The sequence below is a fragment of the Zalophus californianus genome, chromosome 6 (assembly GCF_009762305.2).
Source record: "Zalophus californianus isolate mZalCal1 chromosome 6, mZalCal1.pri.v2, whole genome shotgun sequence".
Taxonomy (NCBI): Eukaryota; Metazoa; Chordata; class Mammalia; order Carnivora; family Otariidae; genus Zalophus; species Zalophus californianus.
In genome coordinates this window covers 41,775,708-41,802,813 of record NC_045600.1, presented here as the reverse complement: position 1 = coordinate 41,802,813, position 27,106 = coordinate 41,775,708, and the positions used below count along the sequence as shown (strand labels likewise).

General features: G+C 42.2%; 1 protein-coding gene across 6 annotated transcripts; it reads right to left on the bottom strand.

Moving 5' to 3' along the window:
• Window positions 1–33: 33 nt before the first annotated feature.
• CCDC198 (coiled-coil domain containing 198) lies at window positions 34–27,106 on the bottom strand. 6 transcript variants are annotated; one of them, XM_027572530.2, is made up of 6 exons: window positions 26,747–27,106; window positions 23,769–23,851; window positions 12,286–12,372; window positions 10,820–10,921; window positions 9,866–10,010; window positions 34–2,346 (listed from the first exon to the last, which is right to left on the bottom strand). In XM_027572530.2, exons 1-6 carry the CDS (start codon window positions 26,967–26,969, stop codon window positions 2,111–2,113), a joined length of 876 nt encoding a protein of 291 aa, XP_027428331.1. In that variant the 5' UTR covers window positions 26,970–27,106; the 3' UTR covers window positions 34–2,110. The 6 variants fall into 6 exon arrangements, with proteins under 6 accessions (XP_027428331.1, XP_027428332.1, XP_027428335.1 ...); XM_027572531.2 differs by having other exon boundaries at window positions 9,866–10,007; XM_027572534.2 differs by having other exon boundaries at window positions 23,722–23,851; window positions 26,747–26,810.

Genomic DNA, 27,106 nt, shown 5'->3' with positions numbered 1-27,106 from the left:
GAGAAGCAGGGTTCCCGCTGAGCAGGGAGCCCGATGCGGGACTCGATCCCAGGACCCTGGGATCATGACCTGAGTCGAAGGCAGACGCTTAACGACTGAGCCACCCAGGTGCCCCATAATTTCAAATTCTTGAATTTATAATCAAGTGAGGGGGAATTCCACATGGAGCGAGCAAATACATTCCAACAGGGAAAACATTCTTCGGATAGAGTCTTGAAAAATATTTTGAGCTGTGACATCCTCACTGGCATATGTGTCTTGCTCCAATATCCCAAGGCAATGCTTAATTTATGCCCTCCATTTAGATGTATAAATTCCAAAAGCTTTTGAAAAAAATCCCCCCCCCCTTTTTTAACTGTATCATCAACCTTGTATGTCTGTGAGTCTTGGGAAATGACGGAGATTAGAATGAACAACCGCATAGCTGGGGAGAAACAAGCACCTCTCTAATTGCCTAGTTAACACAGAAGTTAACAAATTCAACAAACATTTCATAATAAACTCTGTGCCAGATGTCGTGCTAGGAAGTGCGGGTGCCACAGGGAGGAGACACGGCCGGTGCCCGGATGGAGCTCACAGGCCAGGAAGCTGAGAGAAGGGGTGTCGTCCAATCTCAAGTCATAGCCCAGAGCGATGAAGACATGCTTGGGCCCCCGCTCTCTTCAGCAACTGTTCTAAGCTCTTCCAGGTAAACCGTAATGTGTGAGGACATGAGGAATGGGTTGGACTCATTTCTCCTCTCAGAGATCTTACTTTTTCAAGAAGGCTGGCTGGTCAAGCAACTTATGTATTGCATTGCAGCAAATATGCTTCTCACTGACCACAGAAAAGTCGGACGTGGGAACAGAAATGCCCAGGGATGACCTAAGTGTCTTCCATCCTCTCAAGAACACGAAGGTTTTTCCCCTGACTCAGCAGGCTTCTTAGTGACTGATCTGAATGCACTGAATGTCAAATTTGGGTGGTGTTTCCCTATTTTTGTTTTCTTTTTAGATGTTTCCTACAGAAGGCTTAAACGGATGTTTTCATTTTGTTTTGTTTTAAAGTTTCCCTAAATTCTTAGAAGCTTCTGAATGGCTTACAAGTATTTTTAGATTATGCTAAGAGTGGAGCCTAATTTTACACAAAAGAAGCTCTTAAAATCGCCTAAAAATCTGATTTTTGTTAATAGAGTCACTTTGGGGACTGAACATTTCTAGGATTCCTTTTAGTCTTAAAGAGTCCTAAGATCTACCTCATAATCTAAGAGATCTTTATTAACTTTTGAAATTTCATTCGCCTTGACCTTCCACACCTGACCTTATCCCATCTCTTTCCTGCAGCCTCTCTGTTATAACAAGCCGCTAACTCCCAAGGAGTGACTTCCGTGGGCTTAGTGTCTAATGTAGTATTACTGTGACTTTTCTTTAAAAACTCGTTTTTATTTGTATAAAATCTACTTTCCCATCTATTTGTTTTATAAGACCTAATTTGCTTTTTAAAAGTATGGTGTGGTGGCAGGTCTCAAAGAGGAACTCCAACAGAGCACTCTGCAATTTGTGCCCTGTGTAGCCCTCTCTTTCATGGCCTGTGACTTGCTTTAACCAATAGGATGTGGTGAGAGTGGTGGGGAGCCCGTTCCATTTGGAGGATTTAAGAGGACTGGCAGGTCTGCTGCCTCCTTTTGGAACACTTGCTGTGGAGAGTCCTGGGCTGATATAAAAGTTCACTACTATGATGGAGGGACCACTTGGAGAAACCATGTAAAGAGGCTCTGAGACTATAGGGGAAGGGGTCAGGTCCAGCAGCCTGCACAACCTGGTTGAACCTTCAGATGATTCCAGTCTAGCTGCCGTCTGACTTTAACTACATAAAAGATCCCACGAGAGGCCAGCAGAACCATCCAGCTGAACCCCACAAGCCACCGAAAAGAGGGACAATCAAATGCCCTAAGTTTTGAGGCAGTTAGGCAGCATAGTTAATAATATAGGACAAACCTGTTAACTGTAAGACTCCAGATGAAAAGACAGCGATGGGTTTCCTCCAAATAATTCATACAACTAACCTGAAGAACTTTTACAGGGAAGCAAGCTTTCAATGCGCTCAGTTTCTAGGTTAGCGAACAGCACTTTTATTCTCGATCAAAAAACTCATCAAAAACTGGGATTCTCTCTGTCCTGGTCCTCACCAGTGCCTGTGGTTTCTTCTCACTTTTTGTCAACTCCTCTGAGTCAGAGCTAGAACTGTCCCAGAGAAGCTGGCCCCGGGCCTCTTGTTCACGGAGCCACGTTTCCATTTTGCCAATTTTCCGGGGACAACAGTCATTCCTTGCTTGATGTTCCCCCAAATCTTCATTCTGTGAATTTCCTACAAAAAATTTAAAGTTTAATTAATTCTTTTTCTCCTAACAGTGATTTGTTTGTTTATTAAGTGCCTAGATGTTTATGAACACAGAATAATGTGCTTGGTATTCTTTTTGAAATATATACATATGTTGAAATATATATCATATATATTTACATATGAGTTCAACTTTATATATATATATATATAAAGCTCTGTAAGCATTAAAAGTGTTTTTCTTGTTGTTTAAAATTCTTAAAAATCTTCTGAAAGTCACAAGAATAATACAATACATACCTATATATCCCAACTCATTGACATTTTGTCACAATATTGCTTTCATTTTATACATGCATGCATGCACTCCTGCTTTTCAGCTGAGCTATTTGAGAATTAGCTGCAGTTACAACCCCCCCCCAAATACATCACCACAAATCTAACAGCAAGGGTGCTTTTCCTACTTAACTACAACTATTGCACTTAGAAAATTTAACATTGATATATTACTGTTTTCTAATATATGGTCCACATTCTAATATTCATGGTTGTCCCAGTGATGCTCTTTATAGCTGCTTTTTGTTTGCCTGTTTGTGTTTTATTTTTTAGATCCAGGATCCAATCTAGGATTATGTATTGCATAATCTTCCCTATCTGTTTCTTTTCTTTTTTCTCTTCTTTCTCTCCCTCCTCTGCCCTCCTCCTTCTCTCTCTCCCTCATTCTCACTCTCGACCCCTCTCTTCCTCTTCCTCCAAACCCTCTTCATTGTCTTCTTCTTTTTCCCTAACACTGACATTCTTAAAGGATCCAGATCTGGGCGCCTGGGTGGCTCCGTCGTTAAGCGTCTGCCTTGGGCTCAGGTCATGATCGCAGGGTCCTGGGATCGAGCCCCGCATCGGGCTCCCCGCTCGGCGGGAAGACTGCTTCTCCCTCTCCCACTCCCCCTGCTTGTGTTCCCTCTCTTGCTGTGTCTCTCTCTGTCAAATAAATTAAAAAAAAAAAAAATCCAGATCAATTGTTTTGCAGAATGGCCCTAAATTTGGGTTTGTCTGTTTCCTTATGATTAGATTACGGTTAAGCATTTTTGGCAAGAGTATTGCACGGGTGATGTCACCTAGTGCAATTTCTTCAACAGCTACTATGTGCGAGGTGCATGACACCTGACCTTCCTATCCACTCTCACCTCATATAGAATCGCCTATGAAGCCTTTTAGAAACACAAATGTTTGGGCTGCACCCTAGACCTGTAGAACTAGATAGCTCAAAGGGTCATGCATTTTCTTTTACTTTCTATACTTTCTAGAAGAGATTTAATCATTTATTTTTTGACATAGGATATTATGTATGTATGTATGTATGTAGCTTTTTATTTAAGCTGTACCCAGTGCCCTTTTAAAATGCACTTCAGGGGGGGCGCCTGGGTGGCTCAGTCAGTTAAGTGTCCAACTCTTGATTTCAGCTCAGGTCATGATCTCGGGGTCATGGGATCCAGCCCCAGGTCGGGCTCCATGCTCAGTGGGGAATCTGCTTGAGATTCTCTCCCTACCCCTCCCTGCCCGGCTCATGCTCTCTCTCTTTCTCCCCCTCAAATAAATAAATAAAACTTAAAAAAAAAATTTTTTTTAATGCACTTCAGAACAACAGGTGCTTTATTCAAGCAAGGCTGGCTTTTAACAAAACAAAAACAATGGCCACTTCTGAGCTAGGAAAATCATCCTGGGTCAAAACCCAGAATGTCCCCTCCATCTGGTTGAACCATCTGTAACGTTTGGATGTCATCTTAAGGATAATTGTTTATTAAACTTATGGCATATTTTATTTAAGCCCTTGATAGCTGACGTTGCGTACTGTTATGCGGCATACTGTTACACAAGAAAATCAAGCATCTCAATGCGAGCGTTTGTGCCTTGTGATCCATCAATTTCCTTTCTGCCTTGGTGAGGGGCCACTTGAATGTTATTATAATTATTGTTATTGTCTATACACATAGTAGTGACCAAAAACCATAGTTAATTCATGTCTGCAGCCCTAATCTCTCTCCTGAGCTACAATACACTTTTGTTTGTATAATCAGACGCCTCCATTTTTGTCTCCTGGCAACATGTCACCCTTGCCTTCTCTTTCTCTTTCAAACCCTCATTTCCTCCCAGTTAGCCTAATTCAGCAAACTGCCCTAGCTTTGCCCCTTTGTCTGCCTAGTTCTTCAAGAGTGACCCAAGAAACCTCCCTGTCTTCTTGCTCTCTCCACGAATCCACCTGCGATCCATCACCGGGTTCTTCCAATTCTGTCTCCTACATATCTCACATCCGGCTCCTTCTCTTCTGTCACTCTGCTCTCCTGGTCCAAGCACCATCTCTCACTTGCACTTCTGCTATGTCCTTATCACTTGTCTCCCCATGTCCTCTTGCATTCTCCTCCCATCCATCCTCCACAGGGTAGACAGAGTGATGCTTAAAAATGTAAGCCTGATTGTGTGGCTCCCCTGACCTTTCAGTGGCTTCCCATTGATCTTAAATTCAAGTTCAAAGTCCTTATTTGACTCAACTTGCAAGACCCTGTGTGCTCTGTACCCTGCCTGTGCCTCCAGAGCCATCTCTGATCACTACCTGAATCTCTCTTTCCTACCCAGTGTCTAGAATCTGCCAGCTTCCTTCCTACTCAAGAGATTTTGCACACACTGTGACCATTAACAGTTTGGAATGTTCCAGCATCTTGGTCCTCACACATACATGGATTCCTGTCTCTTTTGTCCAGCTACTTCCTGTGTTAGTCTAAATATCACTTCCTCGTGGAAACCTGACTCTCTCAGATCTCTCAACTGAGGTCTCCCAGTTATACTGTCACCGGACTTCTCCTTGTTCCTTGTCTGTACTATTGCAAAGCCAGGAACCACATCTATGAATACATGAGTGAGCAAGTGGGCCATTGGAGAATTTGGGGAGGCGAGAAGTATTGGTAACTAGGACTGGGAAAGACTTCATTCCTTGGGGCCAGGGGGTGTAACCATTTCTACTCTGCCAATGAGCCAAGAACTACTAGAGGCATCGTGCAGACTGGGAACAGCAATTTGCGGACTAGAGGCAGGAGCTTTGAAACAGGAAGAGAATGTTTGTTAATGGTGGAGTCTAATGCAATATTAATAACAGCTTAAGTCCCACCCTGCTCTTGATGCTATGATAACACAGGTCTAAAGTTAGTGCGTGAAGCCAAATTCACATGGTCTATTTTATCCTTGGATCTCTCTTAAATCATTCATAAAGTATTATGTACATAGTTTTGTATACATAGCATTAAAGTTTAAGAACTTCTCAGCTAGATGTCTTTTTACTTGTTACATTTTTATAAATCCCTGCTTGATTCTCTGGGGTTGCTAGACTTAAGGAAAAAGAAAAAGAAAAATACGTTGAAAAACCTAAATGGGTTTTGGGTGAGCAGAGCAGAGGAGAGTGTGTCCAACTTCAAAATTAATTTGGGAAGAGAGAAAAGCAACAGAGACCAGTGGGGGAAAAATAGGGAGTGATTTCAGGTAGTTCAAGGATTCTCTAAAGTGTTAAAAGTGTCTGATGGTTATGTATTTTATAATATATGTATGTTTTAGCAAAATGTATCACCATTCCATCAAACCCGTAATTCCACACTTATTTCATAGACAAGGCTGAATTTAAAACAGACACACACACACACACATACACACAAACCCTCAGGATACTTTAAAGAACAATACTAAGTAGATAATGGTGCGGGTGGCCCAAAAAGACCAGAATTGTGAAGGTGACAATGTTTCAAAGGTGCCGCTTCCCCTGAAGTAGATAGTGATTTTCACTATAAGACCTCAGTTCCATCTTTCTTCAGTTGCCTCTATTTCCATGCATGGGCTTGGCACTTTACATTTTGATGTGCTTTTACACATATTGGATTAATTTTTCCATAAACCCTACATGGCAGGCAAGGCTTTATTCCTGTTTTACAGATGTGGAGACTGAGGTTCAGAGAGGTTAAGCAACTGGAGCTTAGCTAGTTAGACAGCTAATCTCTGTCTATATGTAGAATAAAGCTATCTAGAAAAATATACAGCTAATGTTTATTGAGAGGCTACTGTGTACCAGGCACTGTTCTGGAAACAAAAAGCTCCCAGGGAGTTTACATTTAGAAATGTATTTCTTGGGGCTCAAATGAAGAACTTTGATTTATGCCATGTCTCTGGAGGTACTGAGCTTCTCAGATGCAAAGTTGCCACCTGAAAGAGATATGTCTTTGATAAAGCTATCTAGAAAAATATATAGCTAATGTTTATTGAGAGGCTACCGTGTACCAGGCACTGTTCTAGAAACAAAAGCTCCCATGGAGTTTACATTTAGAAATGTATTTCTTGGGGCTCAAATGAAGAACTTTGATTTCAAGTTCACTGCTTTTTCTACCCACGACCTTATACTAGATCACGGCTTCTGGAAAAGGCAGGAGCCACATAAACATGTTAAATCTCATGAAATTGTACACCCATAGAACAATGTTCACTTTGTGTAAGTTAGGAACAAGTGAGCCATCATATAAATTATAAGTAATTTATTGTATAAGTTGTATGTATTTATCATACAATTATACAAGTCATGTGTAATTCATTATATAAATAGATATGAAATGTATTTGAAGTGGGTAAATGTAAGGTATATGTAAAACTTCATTTTAAAGAGGCGGCAGAAAACAAAGACCAACCTTTATCTTATAAGAGACCTAAAACTCTCATCCCACCTTCCCAAAGAGGGAACAAGAATGGGCAAATATAGCATTAAATAAGAGGAGGTGGGTACAGCAGAATCTTAGTGACCAGAACTGGACTAGCAGGAAGCTCCTGTAAATCTATGATCTTGACTTTGCCCCACTTTCAGGAGAAAGCAAAACGAACTGCTTTTAGTAGACAGAGAGAGAAAGCAAAGATGCTACCTGGGAATAAGGAAAAAGGAATCATTGCTTGAGCACATGCCTATTGCGGTGGTGAAATCTGTGGGCTTGGCAGAGGGGCGGCCAAGGTTGAGGAGTCACTCCCCTCTATTTGCAGACTTTGCCAAGGTTGTCCTGGACAGAGCTCCAAGTCCCTGGATTCCTGATGAGGGTATAGGAGGGGTGGGGGTGGTAGAGTGAGCCTTTGGAGTCAGAAAGACCTGGCGTTGAACTCTGGCTCTGTCACATGAGAGCTAGCACTAACTCCTTCACAACAAGGAGGTGCAACAAGCAAGCACTCAACAAACCTTAGCCAGAGGGGCGCCTGGGTGGTTCAGTCAGTTAAGCGTCCGACTCTTGGTTTCGGCTCAGGTCATGATCTCAGGGTTGTGAGGTCAAGTCCCAAGTCTGGCTCCACACTCAGCACGGAGTCTTCTTGAGATTTTTCTCTCCCTCTCCTTTTGCCCCTCCCCGCACTCCCGTGCTCTCTCCCTCTCTCTAAAATCAATCAATCAATTTTTAAACCTTGACTACAACAAAATGAAGCAGCTGTAAAAAGCATCAGGAATGCAGAGAAACCCTCTTCTGTATGCCACCATCTTTCCTGGGCCCCTCCAGATCTGGGGCATCTTCCAAAGATTTTACCAATGTTGGTTTTTCTTGGCTTGCCCTCAAGCAACGACTCTAAGTATCTAACTTAAGCTGAGACACTTTTGGGGGTTGTTTTGGCAATAGGTTCTAAACTGTAAAAGTTGTTTATCTCTGTGTGTACATAGCATATTTCATTCTGGCACTGGGAGTATAGGTTCAATAGATTCCCCAAGTAGATGTTCAATTATTCAGCCTCTTCTTATTTAGTTAACTTATTAAGCATCCTGTTCTTCCGAGCAGGAGCAGTGTCTCTTTCACCTGGCAACTTTGCATCTGAGAAGCTCAGGACGTCCAGAGACATGAGACATGGCATTTCTGTAGATCTCTCAGCGGTCAGTCCTGCTGATGTGGGGATTTGGCTCACGGCACAGCAAACTGTGCGTGTGACCAAGATTATACATCCAAATATCCCCCCCATTGCCCTGGGGGGATATGGACCGGGCAAACTTAATGGGGCTGCAACTGGTGGAACTACACAGCACAGAGGCTATGAACAGGATGTCTGTTGGAAATCACGGAGTAGTCTGGCCTGGTTGGAGGCAAAGTCGGGCACAAGAATGGCAGCAGAGACAGCCACAAGGGTAGGCAACAAGTAGATCCTAAAGGCTTAGAGTACCAGGATTAAGAGCTTATTTTTTAAATTTTTATTTACTTATTATTTTTTAGAGGGAGGAGAGAGAGAAGGAAAGGGAGGGAGAGAAGTTAAAGCAGGCTCCATGCCCAGTGTGGAGCCCTATGTGGGGCTCCATCTCACGACCCTGAGATCATGACCTGAGCTGAAATCAAGAGTCAGATGCTCAACTGAGTGAGCCACCCAGGCGCCCCTCACTGAGGATTTTTTTTAAGCAAGAGAATGATATGGTCAGATTGGCATTTTATAAGATTACTTGGCTATTAGCTCTGTGCTTCTGAAATGATCGTGCATGAGAATCACCTCAGCATCTTGATAAAATGGTTCAGTAGGTCCGGAGTGTGGCCTGAAATTCTGCATTTCTAATAAACTCCCCGGTGACGGAGATGCTGCTGGTCTGTGGCCAATACTTTGATTACCAAGTAGAGCTGTGGTTCTTAAACTTTAAGGGTATCAGAATCACCTAAGGGGGTGTTAAACCCAGATGGCTGGCCTCTGCCCCTACATTTCCTGATTCAATCACTCTGGCTGGGACCCAGCCACGCCGCGGGGTGATGCTGGGGCTGCTGGCCTGGGGACGGTCCCAAGAACCATCAGGACAGAGGGCTGATGGAAGCAGGGCGAGACTTGAGGGAGGAACACAGTCAGGAGGTTGGAGCCACAGCCCTGGTGTGACACAATGCCCTGCGGGTGGCACTGGGAATGTGGAAAGGTACGAGTTCCGTGCCAGGTGACATGACAGGACTTTGTGACTGACCAGCTGCAGGGAGGAGGAGGCCTGGAAAGGCCTCAGGTCTCTGGCCTGAGAGTGTGGAGGGCTCACCCACTCCTGCAGATGCAGCAGGAGCAAGCCTGGGGTGGGCCGTGATGCTGGCTTCAGTTTTAGACGGTCCGAATGAGCTTCGGCGGGCTGGCGGGGGAGAAGCGGGATGGCGGCAGGTGTCTACAGAGGGCAGCAGACTGACTGATACCGGTTTGCTATTTAATAGAAGTCCACGTGCTTCATTCTCTTTAACCACAAGCTGAGGCTCTTTTGCCTCTCCTCTTCCTACGGATGGAGCAGGCATGGCCAGAATGCCCGTGAAGCCCGGGAGACCTCTGAAAAGAGACATCTTCCTACAGTGTTTGAGCTTCTGTCTTTTCCTCCCAGCCACTCCAAATTACATGACAGTGTGATCCCTACTTTCCAGGAAGTACATTAGCAGCAGAAACCCAAGGCTACTTGCTGTCCCTCCACCCCCCTCCCCGCACCGGAAGTTTATTTGATGAAATTTTAAAAACACCTGAAATATTTTATTCTGCTAAAAAAATTTGTATGACTGACCTGGACTTCTTCTGTTCAAGGTTTCATCCGGCAACAAGGTTGGAAGACCCCTGTCATGTCTTGGGATGCTTTGAAGGATTTTCTTGGCTTTACGGTCCCTCGGTTTTGGCTTATTAATTCTTGCCTCCCTGTGAAGACTCTTCTTCTGAAAATGATCAGCTATAATGGATTAGTGTTCTCCCCCCTGAGCTCCTGTCACCAGAATAGGTCACCAGATCAGCCACTTTGCAAGTTGTGTGCTTATGTGTATTCTGGTCCCCTAACCAGAACACAGTTTTTTTTTTTCCTATTAGAAGGTACAGAAACTTTCTCTAGGCACAGGCTTGTTAGGAGAGAGGAGAGTATGCCCACAGTCTCAAAAAGGCATGGCTTGATTTAAGAGGAGGACCTTTGTAAAAACATTTGTTGGTAGGCCACCGATGTACTTGGGATTGCAGAAGACAGTGACTTTAGGCTTAAATTCCAGAGTGAGGAGTGGAATATGACAATTACAGGAGACATGACTGTAAAGGGGTTTGTTACCAGAGATGGTTCTTGTAGGATAATCCCATGGTGTGCAGAATGGAGGATGCCTAGGTATCAAAATAAAGACCCACTCACCTCCCTCTAATCTCCTAAACTGAGACAAGTGATCTCACCTCATTTTCCTGCTGGAGCCAGAATGTCATAGGAGCAATTTGTGAAGAGGAAAAAGAAAAAGAGGAAAGCAAGAACAGAGAGACTTGGGACACAGATTCATTCTTGTGATTGAAAACAAAGAAAAGGCTCAACAGGGTTGGTGGCAGAAGGGATCTTGCTGATGTTTCCCAATTCCAGTAGTTGAGGCTTCGGTGCCAATGACCAAATTTAAAATAAGTAAAGCCTGGGGACAGATGCTAAACCATTCAAGTGTGAGGGCAGTGATGATGTGGAGTAAACGTGGTAAATATGACACTCCTCTCTTCTCATACTTACCTCTTGTCTGTTACGGTTCATTTCCAGCATTTGCATCTTATGTAAATATTGTCTTTTCCCGGGAGTGTACCCTGGAGTTTGCATCTTCTTTTCCAGTTCCAGCTGCGAAAGATGACACACTCGTTAGAATGGGGTAATTTGTTACTGACTCTGCAATCCACAACTTTAAATTTTTTTTTTTTTTGGAACAGAGTGAGATCTTCATCAGCCATCAGTTATAATCCATCGAGATCTCTTGTGATGTCAAAGGTGGATCGTTGTAGCTCCCCACTGGGTCCTTTGTGTAGCTCTCCGTGAATGGAACTTTGCTGTGCGTATAACGTAGTTTCTAAGGCTCCTGTAGAGTTTTGCACACCTTAAATGGAACTATGTTTCCACATCTCATTGTGATGAACTATCGCTTACCCTGTCAATAGATGCTTATCACTATCTCCCCAGAAATGTGTTCTGGTTGGATAAGATTGGCCTCTTTCTTCCAGCCTCTTCTGCCATTGTCTGGCCGTGGCATTGGAGGGGAGCCACTGAATGGCTAAATGGAACCCATTTCTGTAGCCTGTACCCCCATATGCCAATATAAGTCCTGGTATATTAGGAAGTTGATTATTTGTGACTTTGGTGATCTCCCCTGGTGCAGCATAAACCCCAGGGGGACAGTGCAGACAGTTATTAAGGGCGACCAGGGGTGAAAACACCTTTGTTCGCCCCTTGCTGTGGCCAGGAGAGGGAAGGGATACGGCAGCCAGATGTGCTCCGTGATACCTTTTTGCTGCCCTGGGGACAGGGACTGTGTTGGCTGCTGCGAGCCTCCTGAGGGGACCATCTCTACAGTTCTGCCAGCATTGCACACCTGGCCTTGACCTCTTTTACCAAATCAGCCAGGTGTGCAGCCTAGCTGGTTCCAAAATGAAGCGGGAGTGGAAAGTGTTGAAAGTTTACTACCTCCCAGTTTTCACGTCTACACGAGGGGCATTTTCCCAGCAGAAGCTGACGAATGAATAAAAGGAAAAAGCTCTTCAGAAGACCTTTTCCAAGGATTCCTTTTTGGGGAGGTGATGGTAAATAAGTTAGGAACACCTCGTAGAAGTGATTTCCCCTGAAAACTGAGACTGAGGAGAAAGGTTTAACCTGAGGAGAAGAATAAAAAGAAAGAATTTTGCCAGATTTTTCATACATTTGAACACTTCTAGAATTACCAATGTCCAAGTAAAATTCCTCTCTCTTATCTGCATCTCCCTGTTTTCACCAGGAAGTGGAGAAGGGCCCAGAGTTTACCTCAGAGACAAGAGTCTTTGCCAGCTGGAGGCAGGCCCAGGAGAGAATGGATAGTTCTGGAAGGTCCTAACGCTGAGTGACTTCATAGTCAGATTTGGCTTTGAGGTCTTCTGTGCAAGCAGTATATGAAAAGGAGAGCGCCCCCCCCTCCCCGCCCCCGTTACCCACCCCCTCCAGTGAGTGCTGCAGTTCACCTTTGCTTTGTGAGTTGTTCTGGCTTCTTGCTGGCTCAGGAGCATTTCAGAAGTAATTACTTGTGGCAGGTCAATGGGTTCAAGCTTCTAGAAGTCCAACATTTAGAGCATTCAGCATTCCTCATGCCATGAGATGATGAAACATAAAAGCCAGGCATTAAACTATCTTAATACTTTGCCAAAGCAGCACTTATTCCTGAGAGCACATAGGGAAGGCGAATTCAACAGGACTGTGGTCGTATCAGTGCAAAAGACTTTTCAACTCATCTGGGTTCTTTATTGTTCTATTGCACTGCTGCCAGGGACTTATTGATCTAAATATTGGTCAGAGAGTCAAAACGCTAAGAATCCTTTTCTGTCTGCATCGACGGACCGAGTCCAAAGTTATCAGACAACTAGGGGCTTAGAGTATTAGAGATGAAAGAGGCACCAGGAATTTGTTTTATTCATTCCTTAACCACCCAGTGGACCCTTCCAGTCCTTAGGGAAGTGACCTGTATTAAGCTCTCCAGAGAAGCTCCCTCAGCCTCCTCCATAATAATCACTGGCACCCAGGAGGCGCATTTAAAATGAAAGTGCAGTGGGCTTACAAATCTTAGATGTGGTCTTTTTTTGTTTTATTTTGTTTGCCTTTTTTTTTTTTTTCTAGCCGGGGCTTGTCTTTATGGGGGAGATCATGTTAAGAGTTTCAAAGGGTCATTAAGACTGGTAAGCCAATGATGAACCAGTGGGTCTGCCTTTAGCCCTACTTGCCTCGGATGACTTAATGCTCTGGCAGTAGTTGAGCAGGCCTGGGAGACAAAGGTGGGTCTCTCCACACTGACATGCGGGCAGGGACCTTGGAGGGCCGTAGAATTTATCTATTCACTCAGTGAGTATATACTGGACAGCTAGTGTGTGCCACGCATGGGGGTGCAGTTGTCAACAAACATGGTCCCTATGGAGCTTATAATTGGTGGGGGAACCAATACATTTTGCTTGTATGATTATTCATTGATAATTACCAACTGTGATCAGTGCTTTGAAGAAAAAGTCTACAGGGTAGGACAATGACAGTATATAACCAGAGAACTCCACATTGGGAATGGAGGGTGTTTATGAATTGAATTGTGCCCCCCACCCCAATTCATATCTTGAGGTCTTAACCCCCATAATCATAATCTCAGAATGTGACCTTATTTGGAAATAGGGTCCTTGCAGATGTAATTAAAGATGAGGTCATACTGGAGCAGGGTGACCCTTAATCCAATATGTCTGGTGTCCTCATTAAAAAAGGGAAATTTGTATGTTCACAGGGACAACACCATGTGAAGATGAAGGCAGAGATCGGGGTGATGCTTCTACAAGCCAAGGAGTGACAAAGATTGCCAGGAAACCACTGGAAGTTAAGAGAGAGACATGGAACAGATCCTTCTTCTGCTCAGCTCTCAGAAGGAACCAACCCTGCGAACACTTTGATCTTGGACTTCCTGCATCTGGACTGTGAGATAATACATTTCTATTGTTTTAAGCCCCACAGTTTGTTGTACTTTGTTACAGCAGCCCTAGAAAATTAGTGCAAGGGGGGAGGAGTAAGGGGGCAGTCCAAGAAAGTTTCCTGAGGAAGTAATTTCTAGCCGAAGTTGGACATTCAGGAAATTTTAGGGGACTAAGGTGTTCCAGATAGAGGGAATAACATGCACAAACACCCCAGGTAGGAAAGAGCAGGATCTGTTGAGGGAACTGCAGGAAGTCAGTTGACTGCAGTTCGGAGTAAAGGGAAGAACTGCTCAAATGAGGCTGCAGAGGTAGTAGGCAGGGGCAAGGTCTTACAGGGCCTGATGGAGCTTCTAAAGATGTTGGTCTTCTTAAGAGCAATGGGCAGCCATTGACATATATCAAGCAAAGTAGTGACATGATTACATTTGCTTTTAAAAAATGATCACTCTAGCTGCACTGTGGAAACTAGAGAAGAGCAATCCCTGATGCGGTGAGGGCAGTTAGGAGGGACAACAGTGATGGGCTCCGGGCTCCTGGAGGAAATCAATGGGCTCTACAAATATTTAAAACTGACCAAACAAGATTTGTTATAGTTGGTGAGGAACAGTGAAGGGTCCAAATGGCCTCCAAATACAAAGGATGGATAGTGTTATCATTCACTGAGATGGGAACCCTAGGGAAGGCCAGATGTGAATGAGATATAACAGGAGGATACAGATTCAATTTAGAGCAGGTTGAGGTTGAGATGCCTTTGAGGCCTACCAGTGTAGATGTTGAGTAGATAATGAGATATACAGGCGTGGAGCTCACAGGAGAGGTCTGTGCTAGAGATGCATATTTGGGGATCATCCCTGAGTAGAGAATAACTGAAACCATAGTCATGGGTCAGACCATCTTGACCGTAAGGTCGAGAGTGAAAAGAGCAGAGCCAAGGACTGAAGACTTGAGGAGCTCCAACCTGAGAAGCTGGTGGATGGGGACAAGCTGGCCAAGGACACGGAGAAGAGATGTTTCGAGAAGTAGGAGGAAAGTGAGGAGGACACCGCACTGCAGCAAACAGTGTGAGCACCCCTCCCACCTCAGTCCAATGCTAAAGGCAAATGATGATTTATTTTGAAATTATTTTTCATTTTTAGTCTGATGGGTTGCATTATCAAGGGGTAGACCTGGAAGCCAGCTTGGCTTTCAAGGTGACCAGAGTGAAAAGAGAGAGGAAGGGGACAGGGAAATGGATGCTGAGCAGCCAGCACTCATGGCGAGCATGACCTGTGCCTCCTGCTACTTCTCTGTAGAACAATTCCCTGGTCTTTGGGCCTGGGCCTGAGCTGTTCTAGGGAGAACAAACCACATTCCTTTCTGCTGGCACAGCCCAAAGCTCACCAAACAAGGACAAAAACGAGGGCAACGCATTTGGAGACAGGGAGGAGAGACAAATAATCTTTAGTTTAGACATGTGCCTGTGCCAGACAATTTGCATTTGTGGTAGAAAGTGGTTCCCTATTCCATTCTCACCTTAGGTGGAGAAAGTGGGGGTTTTAGCATAAGAACTGCGCAAGGATGTCATGAGAGGTGATGAGGACTAGTAAGAGAGAGGTGTGTCTGGCTCTCTTCTCTGCTGGGCAAATGGGACCTGTTGGCATGAGAGGTAGCAGCCGATCAGATCAGAACCTGTGGGGAATGGAGACCAAAAGGAAAGAGCTATCCAGGCACCTGTGGGAAGGAGAATTAGCAGTGACCGAAGGGGGGTATTCAGGGCCTGACGGGTGGACAAGGAAGTGTTTGTGCCATTTCCTGGACTTGGTTCAGGATCTAGTTCTTCCTGGTGATGAGGCTCATGAGCCTTTACAGTTGCCCTTGTCTGTCATTCCCAGGGTCACAATATGTCATCTGGTTCAATCCTCCTGTGAACCCTGTGGGGAACTCTGATGATCCCCCAATTGTCGAGAGGTTAATAACTTGTCCAAGGTTTCACATCTAGAAAATGACAAATTTAGAATTCAAACTCAGGTTTGAATCCATTTCCAAATCCCATGCTCCTTCCTCTTCTACTTGTTCCTAACCCTGGTTTATCATCAGAATCTCCTGAAATTAAACACACACACACACACACACACACACACACACACACACACACACACACACACCAAAAAACCTGGGCTATTCACTGGGGATTGTGATTCAACAGGTCTAGAATATGTCCTGGGAATGAATATACATATTATATATATAAATAATAAACTTTAATTTTTAGGGCAGATTTAGGCTCATAGCAAAACTGGAAAGTACAGAGAGTTCCCAGATACTCCCTGCCCCCACGTATGCACAACCTCCTCCACTACCAACATCCCTCACCAGAGCGGTACATCTGTTAACAATTGATAAACCTACATTCACACGTCATTATTACTGAAAGTCCATAGTTTAAGGTTCACTCTTGGTGTTGTACAGCCTATGGATTTGGGCAAATGTATAATTACATGTATCCACCGATGTAGTATCCTACAGAATAGTTTCATTGCCCTAAAAATCCTTTGTGTTTTGTCCATTCATCTCTCCCTTCCTCCTCTTATCCCCTGGCAACCACTGATCTTTTTACCATCTCTGTTGTTTTGCCTTTTCTGAAATGCCACTATTTTTGGAATCATATATTATATAGCCTTTTCAGATTGGTCTCTTTCACTTAACAATACACATTTAAATTTTTTCCATATAAGGGCACCTGGGTGGCTCAGTCGGTTAAGTCTCCGACTCTTGATTTCAGCTCAGGTCATGATCTCAGGGTTGTGAGATCAAGCCCCATGTTGGGCTCCACGCTCAGCACGGAGTCTGCTTCTCTGTCTCTCTCTTAGCCTCTCGCCTGCTCATTGTTTTTTTTCTCTCTCTCAAATAAATAAATAAGTCTTTAAATTTTCTCCATATCTCCATCATAGCTTGGGAGTTGATTTCTTTTAGTGCTGAATAATATTCCATTATATGGATGTACCACAGTTTCTTCATCCATTCAACTCCCTAAGGACTTCTTGGTTACATCCAAATTTTGGAAATTATGAATAAAGCTGCCATACTAATCCCTGTGCAGGTTTTTGTGTGGACATCAATTTTCAATTCATTTGGGCAAATATTAAGGCTCACAATTGCTGGGTTGTATGGGAAGAGTATGTTTAGTTTTATAAGAAGTTCCTGCTGCTCCACATCCTTGCCAACATTTGGTGTTGTCAGTGTTTTGGATTTTGGCCATTCTAATACGTGTATAGTGGTATCTCATTGTTGTTTTAATTTGCATTTCCCTGATGACATATGATGTTGAACGTATTTTCATATGCTTACTTGCCCTCTTTGATCTTCTCTACTTGCCTTCTTATTCTATTGACAATGTCAAGAGCAGAGCAGAGCAGAAGGTTTGAATTTCAATGAAGTCCCGCTTCTCAGTCGTTTCTTTGGAATATATCTCCTGGGGATTCTGATGATTTTCTAGGCTGGGGTCCCCTGGTTCCCATACTGCCTCAAGTGAATAGAGGAACTACATCAGAGTGGACCACAGAGGATTTGTTTGTGGTGCATTATTGAAAAATTGAATCTGAAGACTCCAGCTATTTGAATATTTTCAGCTTTTCAAAACAATCTATTCAGAGATTCTTAGGGCCAGCTTTTTCTTTGAAAATATAAATATATATTCTTCTATTTTCAGCCTCATTGTATTTAAACCCGTAATTCTGATAAGAGTTAAAGAGTAGGTATCTTTAAGAACTCTCTCCAGGCAATTACTTTCTTCCTGGCCTTTGAGAAGAACTGAAGAATCGCACTATTCCTCCACAAAGGGCACTAGATGGCAGCAACTAACATTGCACATCCCTCCCATAAGTATTTGCACTTGGCCTGAGAAGCACTGCAGAAAAAATTGTTGGAAAATTGGCTTCTCTAAACAAACCAGTCAAATGAAATTGCCCCAGAATTCTGGGTCCATATCAATGTTCCTTTTCCCTGCTTGGGAAGCAAACTGCCTCACTTCATCATCTTCAGAGAGAATACAAGGGAAGGAATTACTGGAGAACTGGTATGGTAGAATGACACCTTTTTTTATCTCATGTTATAAAAAATGTACTGTCTGTCGAAAGGTTTCTGGGTTATTTGGCTTCTCAAGTGAAACAAATGGTCAGGCTAATCAGTTGAAGTGTCAGCTGGAAACTCCGAAATGGAGATTAAATCAAGCAGAAGTCACTGAGCTTGGTGACACACTAACCTGAGATGGTTGTTCCTACATAGTAACAGGAAGAGAAAGAAGGGCAGGAGAAGCTCAAAGAAACTGCAACATTTGTTTGGCACCATAACTTAAGAATGTATGTCCTTTAAGGTTCTCAGAAGAAGGTAAAGGTGTCCAGGGCAACTTGAAGCACGAAATCATGAGCTCAAGGAGGAATTTCTGGTCAAGGCATTACAACGAGTTCACGCTTCAATAATTTTCTTTGCCCCAAACATCTAGCGATGAAATATAAAACATAAAGCCAAAAAGATGTGGTTGGGCTTTAATACAAGATATGTATCTCCATGGACCAGGAAACAAGCAGAAATACATACTTAGAGGAAGCTGATCCATAAGGCATTTGGGGCTCCTGATGGCTGTGAGTTATTTCTAGAGATTAAAGGGGACCTAAAGATGCGCCATGTGAGATGGCAAACTAGAGCCAGGATCACAACTTGACATCAGAGACTGAGTTGTTCTCTGCCTTTCTACCCAGTACAGGAGAGCTGCATCAAAATGTAAGTTGGAAGATTTGTTTTACAAGCATTATCAAAACGCTGAACATGAAGAATATTAAGTAACCATAAAAAAGGATGAGATCTTGCCATTTGCTCCAACATGGACAGACCTACAGAGTATAGTGTTAAGTGAAATAAGTCAGACTGAGAAAGACAAATACCATGATTTCACTCACGATATTCATAATAGGAGGGGAAATCCCCCACAATGTTATTTTGATGGTAAGCATTGACTTGCGTAGGGTACAGCCTCCGGTTATTCAAACACTAATCTAGGTGTTAATGTGATATTATTTTGTAGAGGTGATTAAAGTCTATAAGCATTTGACTTTTTTTTTTTTAAAGATTTTATTTATTTTGAGAGAGAGAGCGTGCACAAAGCCGGGGGTGGGGCGCAGAGACAGAGGGGGAGAGAGAACCCCAAACAGACTCCATGCTGAACATGGAGCCTGACTCAGGGCTCGATCTCAGGACCCTGAGATCACTATCCAAGTCGAAATCAAGAGTTGGACACTTAGCTGACTGGGCCACCCAGGCACCCTCATAATGATTTAAGTAAGGAGGATTATTTTAGATAATTTGAGTGGGCCTGATTCAATCAGTTGAAAGGTCTTAAGAGCAAAGCTGAGGCTCCCTTGAAGAACAGAAAATTCTACGTATGGACAGCAGCTTCAGCTCATGCCTTGCAGTTGCAGCCCGACCTCCCTGATGGCCTGCCCTGTGGATTTCAGACTTGCCCTGCCAGTCTCCACATTCATGTAAGCCAATTCCTTGCAATATTATATATATAATCTTCTACTGGTTTTGTTTCTCTGGTTGAACACTCACTGATACACGTACCTAGAAACAAACCTAAGAAAAAAACCTCACACAAAACCCCCGTGGAGAAATTATGAAACGTTATTAAAAGATCTAAAAGAAAATCAGAGTAAATTGAGATTTATGCAATGTGTGTGGTTTAGAAGACTCAGTATTATAAATGTGGTCAATTTTCCCCAATTAATCTATGAATGCATTTCAATCAAAATGTTAGCAAGGTTTTTAATGGACTTGATAAAAAGCTCCAAACTTCACATGGAAGAGCAAAGCACCATAAATAACAAAGATAATTCTGAAAAAGAAAAATAAAAGGACTTATTGTTTTAGATATTAAGACTTAAAGATACATAATTAAGACTGAGAAATTCCTATGGAGATACACAAATAGACCAATGCAACAGAAGAGAGAGCCTGAAAACAGACTCATGAAGCTCTGGAAACTGAATATGGGACCAAAGTAACTTTTTAAATCAATGGTCAAAGAAGGATGATTCCATAAAGAGTATTGGGACAATAGATTTTTTTTTAAAAGATTTTATTTATTTATTTGACAGAGAGAGACACAGCGAGAGAGGGAACACAAGCAGGGGGAGTGGGAGAGGGAGAAGCAGGCTTCCTGCTGAGTAGGGAGCCCGATGCGGGGCTCCATCCCAGGACCCTGGGATCATGACCTGAGCCGAAGTCAGGCGCTTAATGACTGAGCCACCCAGGCGCCCCAGGACAACAGATTATTCAAATGAAAATAAAGTAGTTAAATTCCAAATTCACATCTGCACACAAATGAATTTCAGATGGATTAAGGCCTAAATGTGAAAAGGTAAATATTATAAATTTCAGAAAGAAGTAAAGAAGAGAAGCGCTTGCATGGCTCAGTTGTTTAAGCATCTGCTTTCGGCTCAGGTCATGGTCCCTGGGTCCTAGGATGGAGCCCCGAGTCGGGCTCCCCACTCAGTGGGGAGACTATTTCTCCTTCTGCTTCCCCCTGCTTGTGTTCGTTCTCGCTTACTCTCTCTCTCTCAAATAAATAAAATCTTAAAAAAAAGAATTAAAGAAGAATATCTTTATGACCTTGGGGAAAATAAAAATTTCTTAGACAAAATACAAGAAATACAAAACATAAAGACTAAGATTGAGAAATTTGACAACATTTAAAGTGGACATCTTTGTGTTCACACACACACACACACACACACACACACACACACACACGCAAAATGAAAAGGCAAACCATAAATGAAGAAAAGATATTTGTAACACGTGTAACTAACGAAGGGCTAGATCTAAGATATATAAAGCACTCTCACAAATCACAAAGAAACAGATAATCAAAAATGGGCAAGGAGAAAAGATAAGGAAAGGGAATACATTTGTGACGAACTATATAATACTGAAAACAACACAATAAAACCATCCAGGTCAGAACCGCCTTCCTTATCTCCCACCTGCAGGGCTTATACTCATCTTTCCCCCTTTGCATTCCTTCATTCAACATTTATTCAACTCATATTTATTGATCACCTATTATGTGCCAGATACTGTTCTAGACACTGAGATACATTAGTGAAGACAACAGACAAAAATCTCTGCCTGTGGGAAAGATAATATTCTAGCGCTGGCGGGGAGGTGATAAACAAAATACACAGTGAACGTAATAGAAGTCAATTGCCTGGTGTGTTAGACGTCAGTGTTCTGAGGAAAAGAAAAGATAGTGGTGGTTCACGGTCAGGAGTGTCAGGGTAAGGGTTCCAACTGTCACGAGGTTATCATTATAGGTTGTCCTACTGCCTGTAGGACAGTGAGATTTAAGAAAATCTTGGGAGATGAAAGAGGAAGTCATCTGAGGAAATCACATTACATGGGGCCCCGGGGGTGGGGGCGGTTGACCATCTCCCCCTTAGGTGGAACCGGAGATGGTTGGATGAGAAGGTGAATCAGGCCAGGAGGGACAATGTGATCACATTTGCAACACGAGGTGAGCACGTTGGATTCAGAGTTCCCTGGCAGAGACTCTCTGAATTCAGCAGCCCCGATTTGGAGAACTTTAGTTCATGACCTGCTCTTTACTTGAGGAGTAGATGTTTAGGAAGTGGAGAGTGCCAAATGTGCAACTCAAATTATTTAGGATGCAATTAGATTTGGTTTAATAATTAAAAATACTTTTAGAATTTTCTTTGGCAGAGATTAGGCTATTAATTAGCATGTCATGGGAACCCAGCATTTATTTTTCTCTCAAAAACCCATTTGTGGTGGAAAATGTGCTGAGCCTCATTTGTGAAGATAATTATAGTTGATATCTTTGGGAGTGTCTGCCAAGTTCCCAGTGATTTCCCTCTTCTCTGGGAGCTGCTTCCACAATTTATTGGGATGGGGGATGGGGGCTTCTCTGCCCACATTTCTACTGCATGAGCATATCCTCTGGTCATAGCTTATTGGAACAGAACTGGAATCATGAACAAAGCTGAGCCAGTAAGATCTTTCCTCCCAGGAATTTCGAATTGGAGCCAAGAGAGCCAGGCTGATCTGTCTGTTTGACTGGAACTATAAAATGTAAGTTCAGGAATTGCGGGTGGCCATATTTCACCAAGTGGTCTTGAGGAGCAGAGAAAGTCGATTTGCAGGAAGAATAAAGCAAATGCACAGAGAATAGCTTAGGGGAGACACAGAGAGAGTTGTGCCTTTCAGGTTCCAAGGCAAAGCTGAAGCCCAACTGCTTCCCAGCTCTTGGGTTCAACAAACACTCCCGTATCTTCATAATCCCATGACATTGGCAGCTAGTCAATTAGACTTACAATTCCGGGATACTATAGGTCTGCAATAGCAGGGAGAATGCATTTTGAATTTTATTCCCACCAGGGATAATGGGGCTCATTGTCATTCATTCACCATTCATTCATAAGCTTTTTGGGGGGTACATATTAAGTGTTAGTGACTGAAGATATAAGACAGAATAAGACATAGTCTTTGCACTCGAATGATTCGTTTGTCTTGATTTTTCAGGTGGTTGGTTAGGATGTGGGGATAGAGTCTTTGGTTCTGAAACACTAAAGTTCTCCTTTTGAGCTTGAACTGATCTGAGAATCAAAGCCTAATTTTAGCTGCTTTAGGGTTGATAGACATAAAAAGTACTTTGTGAACTACAAACTGCTACACAAATACTTTTCACTGGTTATAGTGATATCTCCTACTTGAGTTATTCAGCTTACTGCCTCCACCGGAACATGTATTAAGCACATTCCTCTGAAGAGGTACGTTTGATTTAGGAAGAAAACTAAGTTTTTAAATTGTCCAGTTTAGCTAGAGATTTGCTCAAGAGTTTTAAAATAATATATCAGTTCGATATAATTATACTTTATTTTTATTTAAATAAAAATGTTTTGAGATTTCCAGTATTTTGGGAAAAATGCTTCTTTTGTGAACAAAAGATATAATCACTTCAAACAATGATTGTGAGCTTCTGGAGAAGACAGGTAAATAAAAACCAACTGAAACAGAAATAACCCCCAACAAATGAACTAAAATACCTCTGGGATTTGTCCAGATATCTGGGTGAATTGTGTAGCAGGTGGGATTTGGCTCCAATTCTTTTCTTTTCTTTTCTTTTTTTTTTTCCCCAATGTCAGTGATAGATCCTGCTCACAGGAGAACCCAAACAACCCCTTCTCTTAGCTGATGCTCATTTTCAAGGATCCACTCAGATCTCTTTCCCTTTCTACGATGAAGAGTTCTTAGAATTTATAGCTCTCTGGAGGGAATTCATTAAATATTTATTAAGGTGAATGCATTTAAAGCTCTTGCTTTGCTGCCTTGGAATCCAATGTCCTCAATTTCAGCAACCAGTTAACATTTAGAACAATAGAAGTTTAGGGATAGAAGGTCTGTAGAGATCAATGATGCTGATAGTTAAGAGCATGGGCTTTGGAGATCTGGTTGATATCTGACCTACACTGTCCTTGGACAAGTTACTTAATTCTCTAAACCACATGTATTAAGCAAAGATAATACCTCCTTTCTCCTAGAGGAGTATGAAGATTAAATGACTGACACTGATCAAGTTGTGCAGTCTATCTGACTTGAAGTAGGTGCTAATTAAATAGTCCTAGCTGTTATGATTGTTATTATTATTTGTTACAAGTGATTTCTCCATAGTCCTCTAGCTCATCAGTGCCAGATGCAGGTCTTTTGAATCACATGGCACCTGTGTCTTTGATACTATGTTTCCTTCTTTTGGGGGTGGTCTTAAAAGTGAAATCATTACAAAAGGAAATCCTAAAGAAATAAGGTCTTTGTAACTGACAGCATTCTCTTCAACAACATTCTCATTCTTACTAACTTAGTCATTTGCAATATCCCTCCTTTATTAGAGTTAAAAAGGGATGTTACCATGAAATCCAAGAAATTCCTTATGAAGCCTTTTAAATTCATCTTACTTGAAGTCTTCGGGGTGGATGACTTTTAATAATACTTGTTTCTCCGTGTTCCAGTGGGATGTCAAAATACATGGCCCTGGGCACTTGAAGGATTGAGAGAGAAATAAAAACAAACCATAAACATATATACAATGGAATATTACTCAGCCATCAGAAAGGATGAATACCCAACTTTTACATTAACATGGATGGGACTGGAGGAGATTATGCTAAGTGAGATAAGTCAAGCAGAGAAAGTCAATTATCGTATGGTTTCACTTATTCGTGGAACATGAGGAACAGCTGGAGGACATTAGGAGAAGGCAGGGAAGAATGAAGGGGGGGATTGGAGGGAGAGATGAACCATGAGAGACTATGGACTCTGAGAAACGAACTGAGGGTTCTAGAGGGGAGGGGGGAGGGGGGATGGGTTAGCCTGGTGATGGGTATTAAGGAGGGCACGTTCTGCATGGAGCACTGGGTGTTATACAAAAACACTGGATCGGGGATCACCACATCAAAAACTAATGATGTATTGTATGGTGACTAACATAATATAATAAAATTAAAAAATAAATTAAAAATAAATAAATAAATTTATAAATATTAAAAAACCTATAAACAAATTGACTATTAAATTAGACTAATCATTAGATTTTGTTAATACAATTTGGGACCTTTTTAGTTATACCTGTCTAACCTGTATGTTGAATGTGGAGATGAAACACATAAGGCAGGGGTCCTACATGAATGCAAAGGATAAAATTTAGCCTAGCCCCAGGATTTAATTTTTGCTTTCCTCATCTCTTCTCTGGATTCATACTGGATGGAATTTATATTAGATTTATATTATAATGGATTGGAAAAATAAAAAATGTATTGACTACAAATATTTTTCAAACACAGAATTTGGTCTGGAAAAGAGAAACTTTTTCGTTTGTTTTAATTTCATGAAATTGCTCCAAAATAAATTTCGGAAATCAGAAAAAAATATATCTTTAAGAAATGAAAATAAATTGTCTTTTCAGATGAAATAGATGGATGGTGGACCGATAGATGGGTAGATATTAAATAGATGATCAAAAAAATGGAGCATGAGTTTGGACAGGAGTATGCAATATTTAGTATTGTATGTTCCCAATTAAATAGTCCCTCCAACTAGGGGAAGAAATTCCCACAAGTTGCCCTACAATACAACACATCAATATTCTTTCCTGATGAAGCAAGCTAGGGCTCCAGAGCTAAGCCTTGTTAGGAAACAGAGCTGGGACTCAAGAGGTCCATTATGGGTTTTAGTTTTTAGCTTGATTACCCCGGGGCGGTAGGACTGCTACCATGATCAACGCTGCATGAAGGAAATCTTGTCTTTTCCTCTTAGTAATCGGGAAGCATCCTGATTTCCAGATTGTTGCAGAGACTATCCCACAGTTTCACTTTGCATTTTAAATGGAAAAATCCCTGCGTAATTATGTGTTTCTATCCTTACAACATTTGAACGACTACCTTAAAAACTTCACCATGTCTGTATTTTCTCTCAGGAGATGCTGGCACATTGAACAAGACAGAAACAGCAGCAATGGCAACAACAACACAAAAACATTTTCAATTAAGAAATGTAAGTATTTCTGGCAACATGTTTTTCAGCAGCCTGACTCCTCCTGATTTTTGTGTTATGATTTGAGTGGTAACACCTCATTATTTAATTCAATTCATCCAAAATGGCAGAGGCTATGTCAGGCAGTTTTATTTTTACCCTTGATTTATAGGTGAAGGAAATTGGTGCAGTAATTTTCCCAAACTCATATAATTTGGCATTTGGTGGAGCTGAGTTAGAATACGGGTCTCTTAAAATTAGTGATCAGAATGTTCGCCATCCATCCCTTTGTTATTTTTAATGTGATTTTGTCATTTCAAAAATAAGATTATTTTCCAGGTGGGACTCTAATGCATTAGAATCAGTTTTCGCTATTCAGTTACCAGAATCTTAAAACTCTGTATACATGGTTTGAATAAAAAAAGGAACTCTTCAATGAAACTACAGGAAAATTCCCATTCACATGCTTAGGAAGTAGGAGACATAAAAATAGGCCATATCCCCCGTCAAAGGTTGTCAGTTCTTCAGAAAATAGCCATGGGAATCAGTCTGGGTGAGATCTACCTGACACTGAAAGAGAATATAAGGCTTTCTGGCCAAGTTGGCCAGTAATGGGAACTTTTTGTGTTATTGATCCAGAATATAAGTAAAGAAAACATTACATAGATCTATACATATGCATTATATACTTGTATTTCTCTTCCCAAGTTAGAATCACTGTTTAATTATCATTGTGGTTGTCATAAAAATTTTACATGTCTTATAAAATATCCCAGGATAATTTATAGCCACTTCAGGCTCAGAGCTTCCAATCCTAATGGGGGAAAATTCTCTTAGTTCTGCAGATGACAGAACTTAGTTCATATTCTGCGTGAAGAATGTGGGGTTGGGGAGGGAGGGACTCATCCTATCTGTTCTGCAATAAATCAGTTCTGTTTGGGGTGGTTTCCAAATTCACATTAGGATGAATTCACTCCCAAAGTGTTGCTTTCAAAACAACAAAGGCTGATGCACTAAATGGTTCTGAAGAGAATGATTTAAATTTAGAATCTAACTGAAACATATGATTGTCATAATTTATCACGTCTTATCTATATAATTTTAATCGTCTGGCAAAGCTAGGTATAAACATTGAAAGCACTATAAACTAAGCTGAAACAAAATGGTTTTTTCCTTCTCGTGCGGAACGGTAAAAAGCCCTCGGTGCAGAGTTTACACACCGGTTCTAATGTACCCGGAATACTCGACAAACACGCAGCCGCAGCCTCGAGTTGAAAGCTGGCCCCTTAGGTTTCAGCCGTTTAGAAACTTCCTGATAGGATTATGGAGACAGACAGTCCCGTACGTCTGTCGATAGCTTCCCCTGGCCGGACTCCGCAAACCTCACAACGGGTGTCACACGTACCTGCCGAGTGTCTTCCACACCCCGTCTCTCGGAGAGGAGGTGGCTGCCTTTCCAAAGCTGTATTCTGATCCTGCAGCCTTGTGAACACATAGGAACTCTTTCCTTCCAGATTCTGGCCGAACGCAAAGGCCATGGGGCTGGCCGAGGGAGCCCCTTCCTCTTTGTTTTGCAAGGGTGCTACTTTGGTCACCCGAGGGTGAGCCTTAGAATGACTCAGGCCCATTTCACGGTAAAGGTATTCAAAGCACAACCACGGTGAAAGTGGTTTGGGGCCTTGAACTTAGCTTGTCCTAATTAAGGTCCGTCAGAATTTTTACCGCAGCTCCACAAAACACTTCACGGCATCTTTCTAGCTTTCTT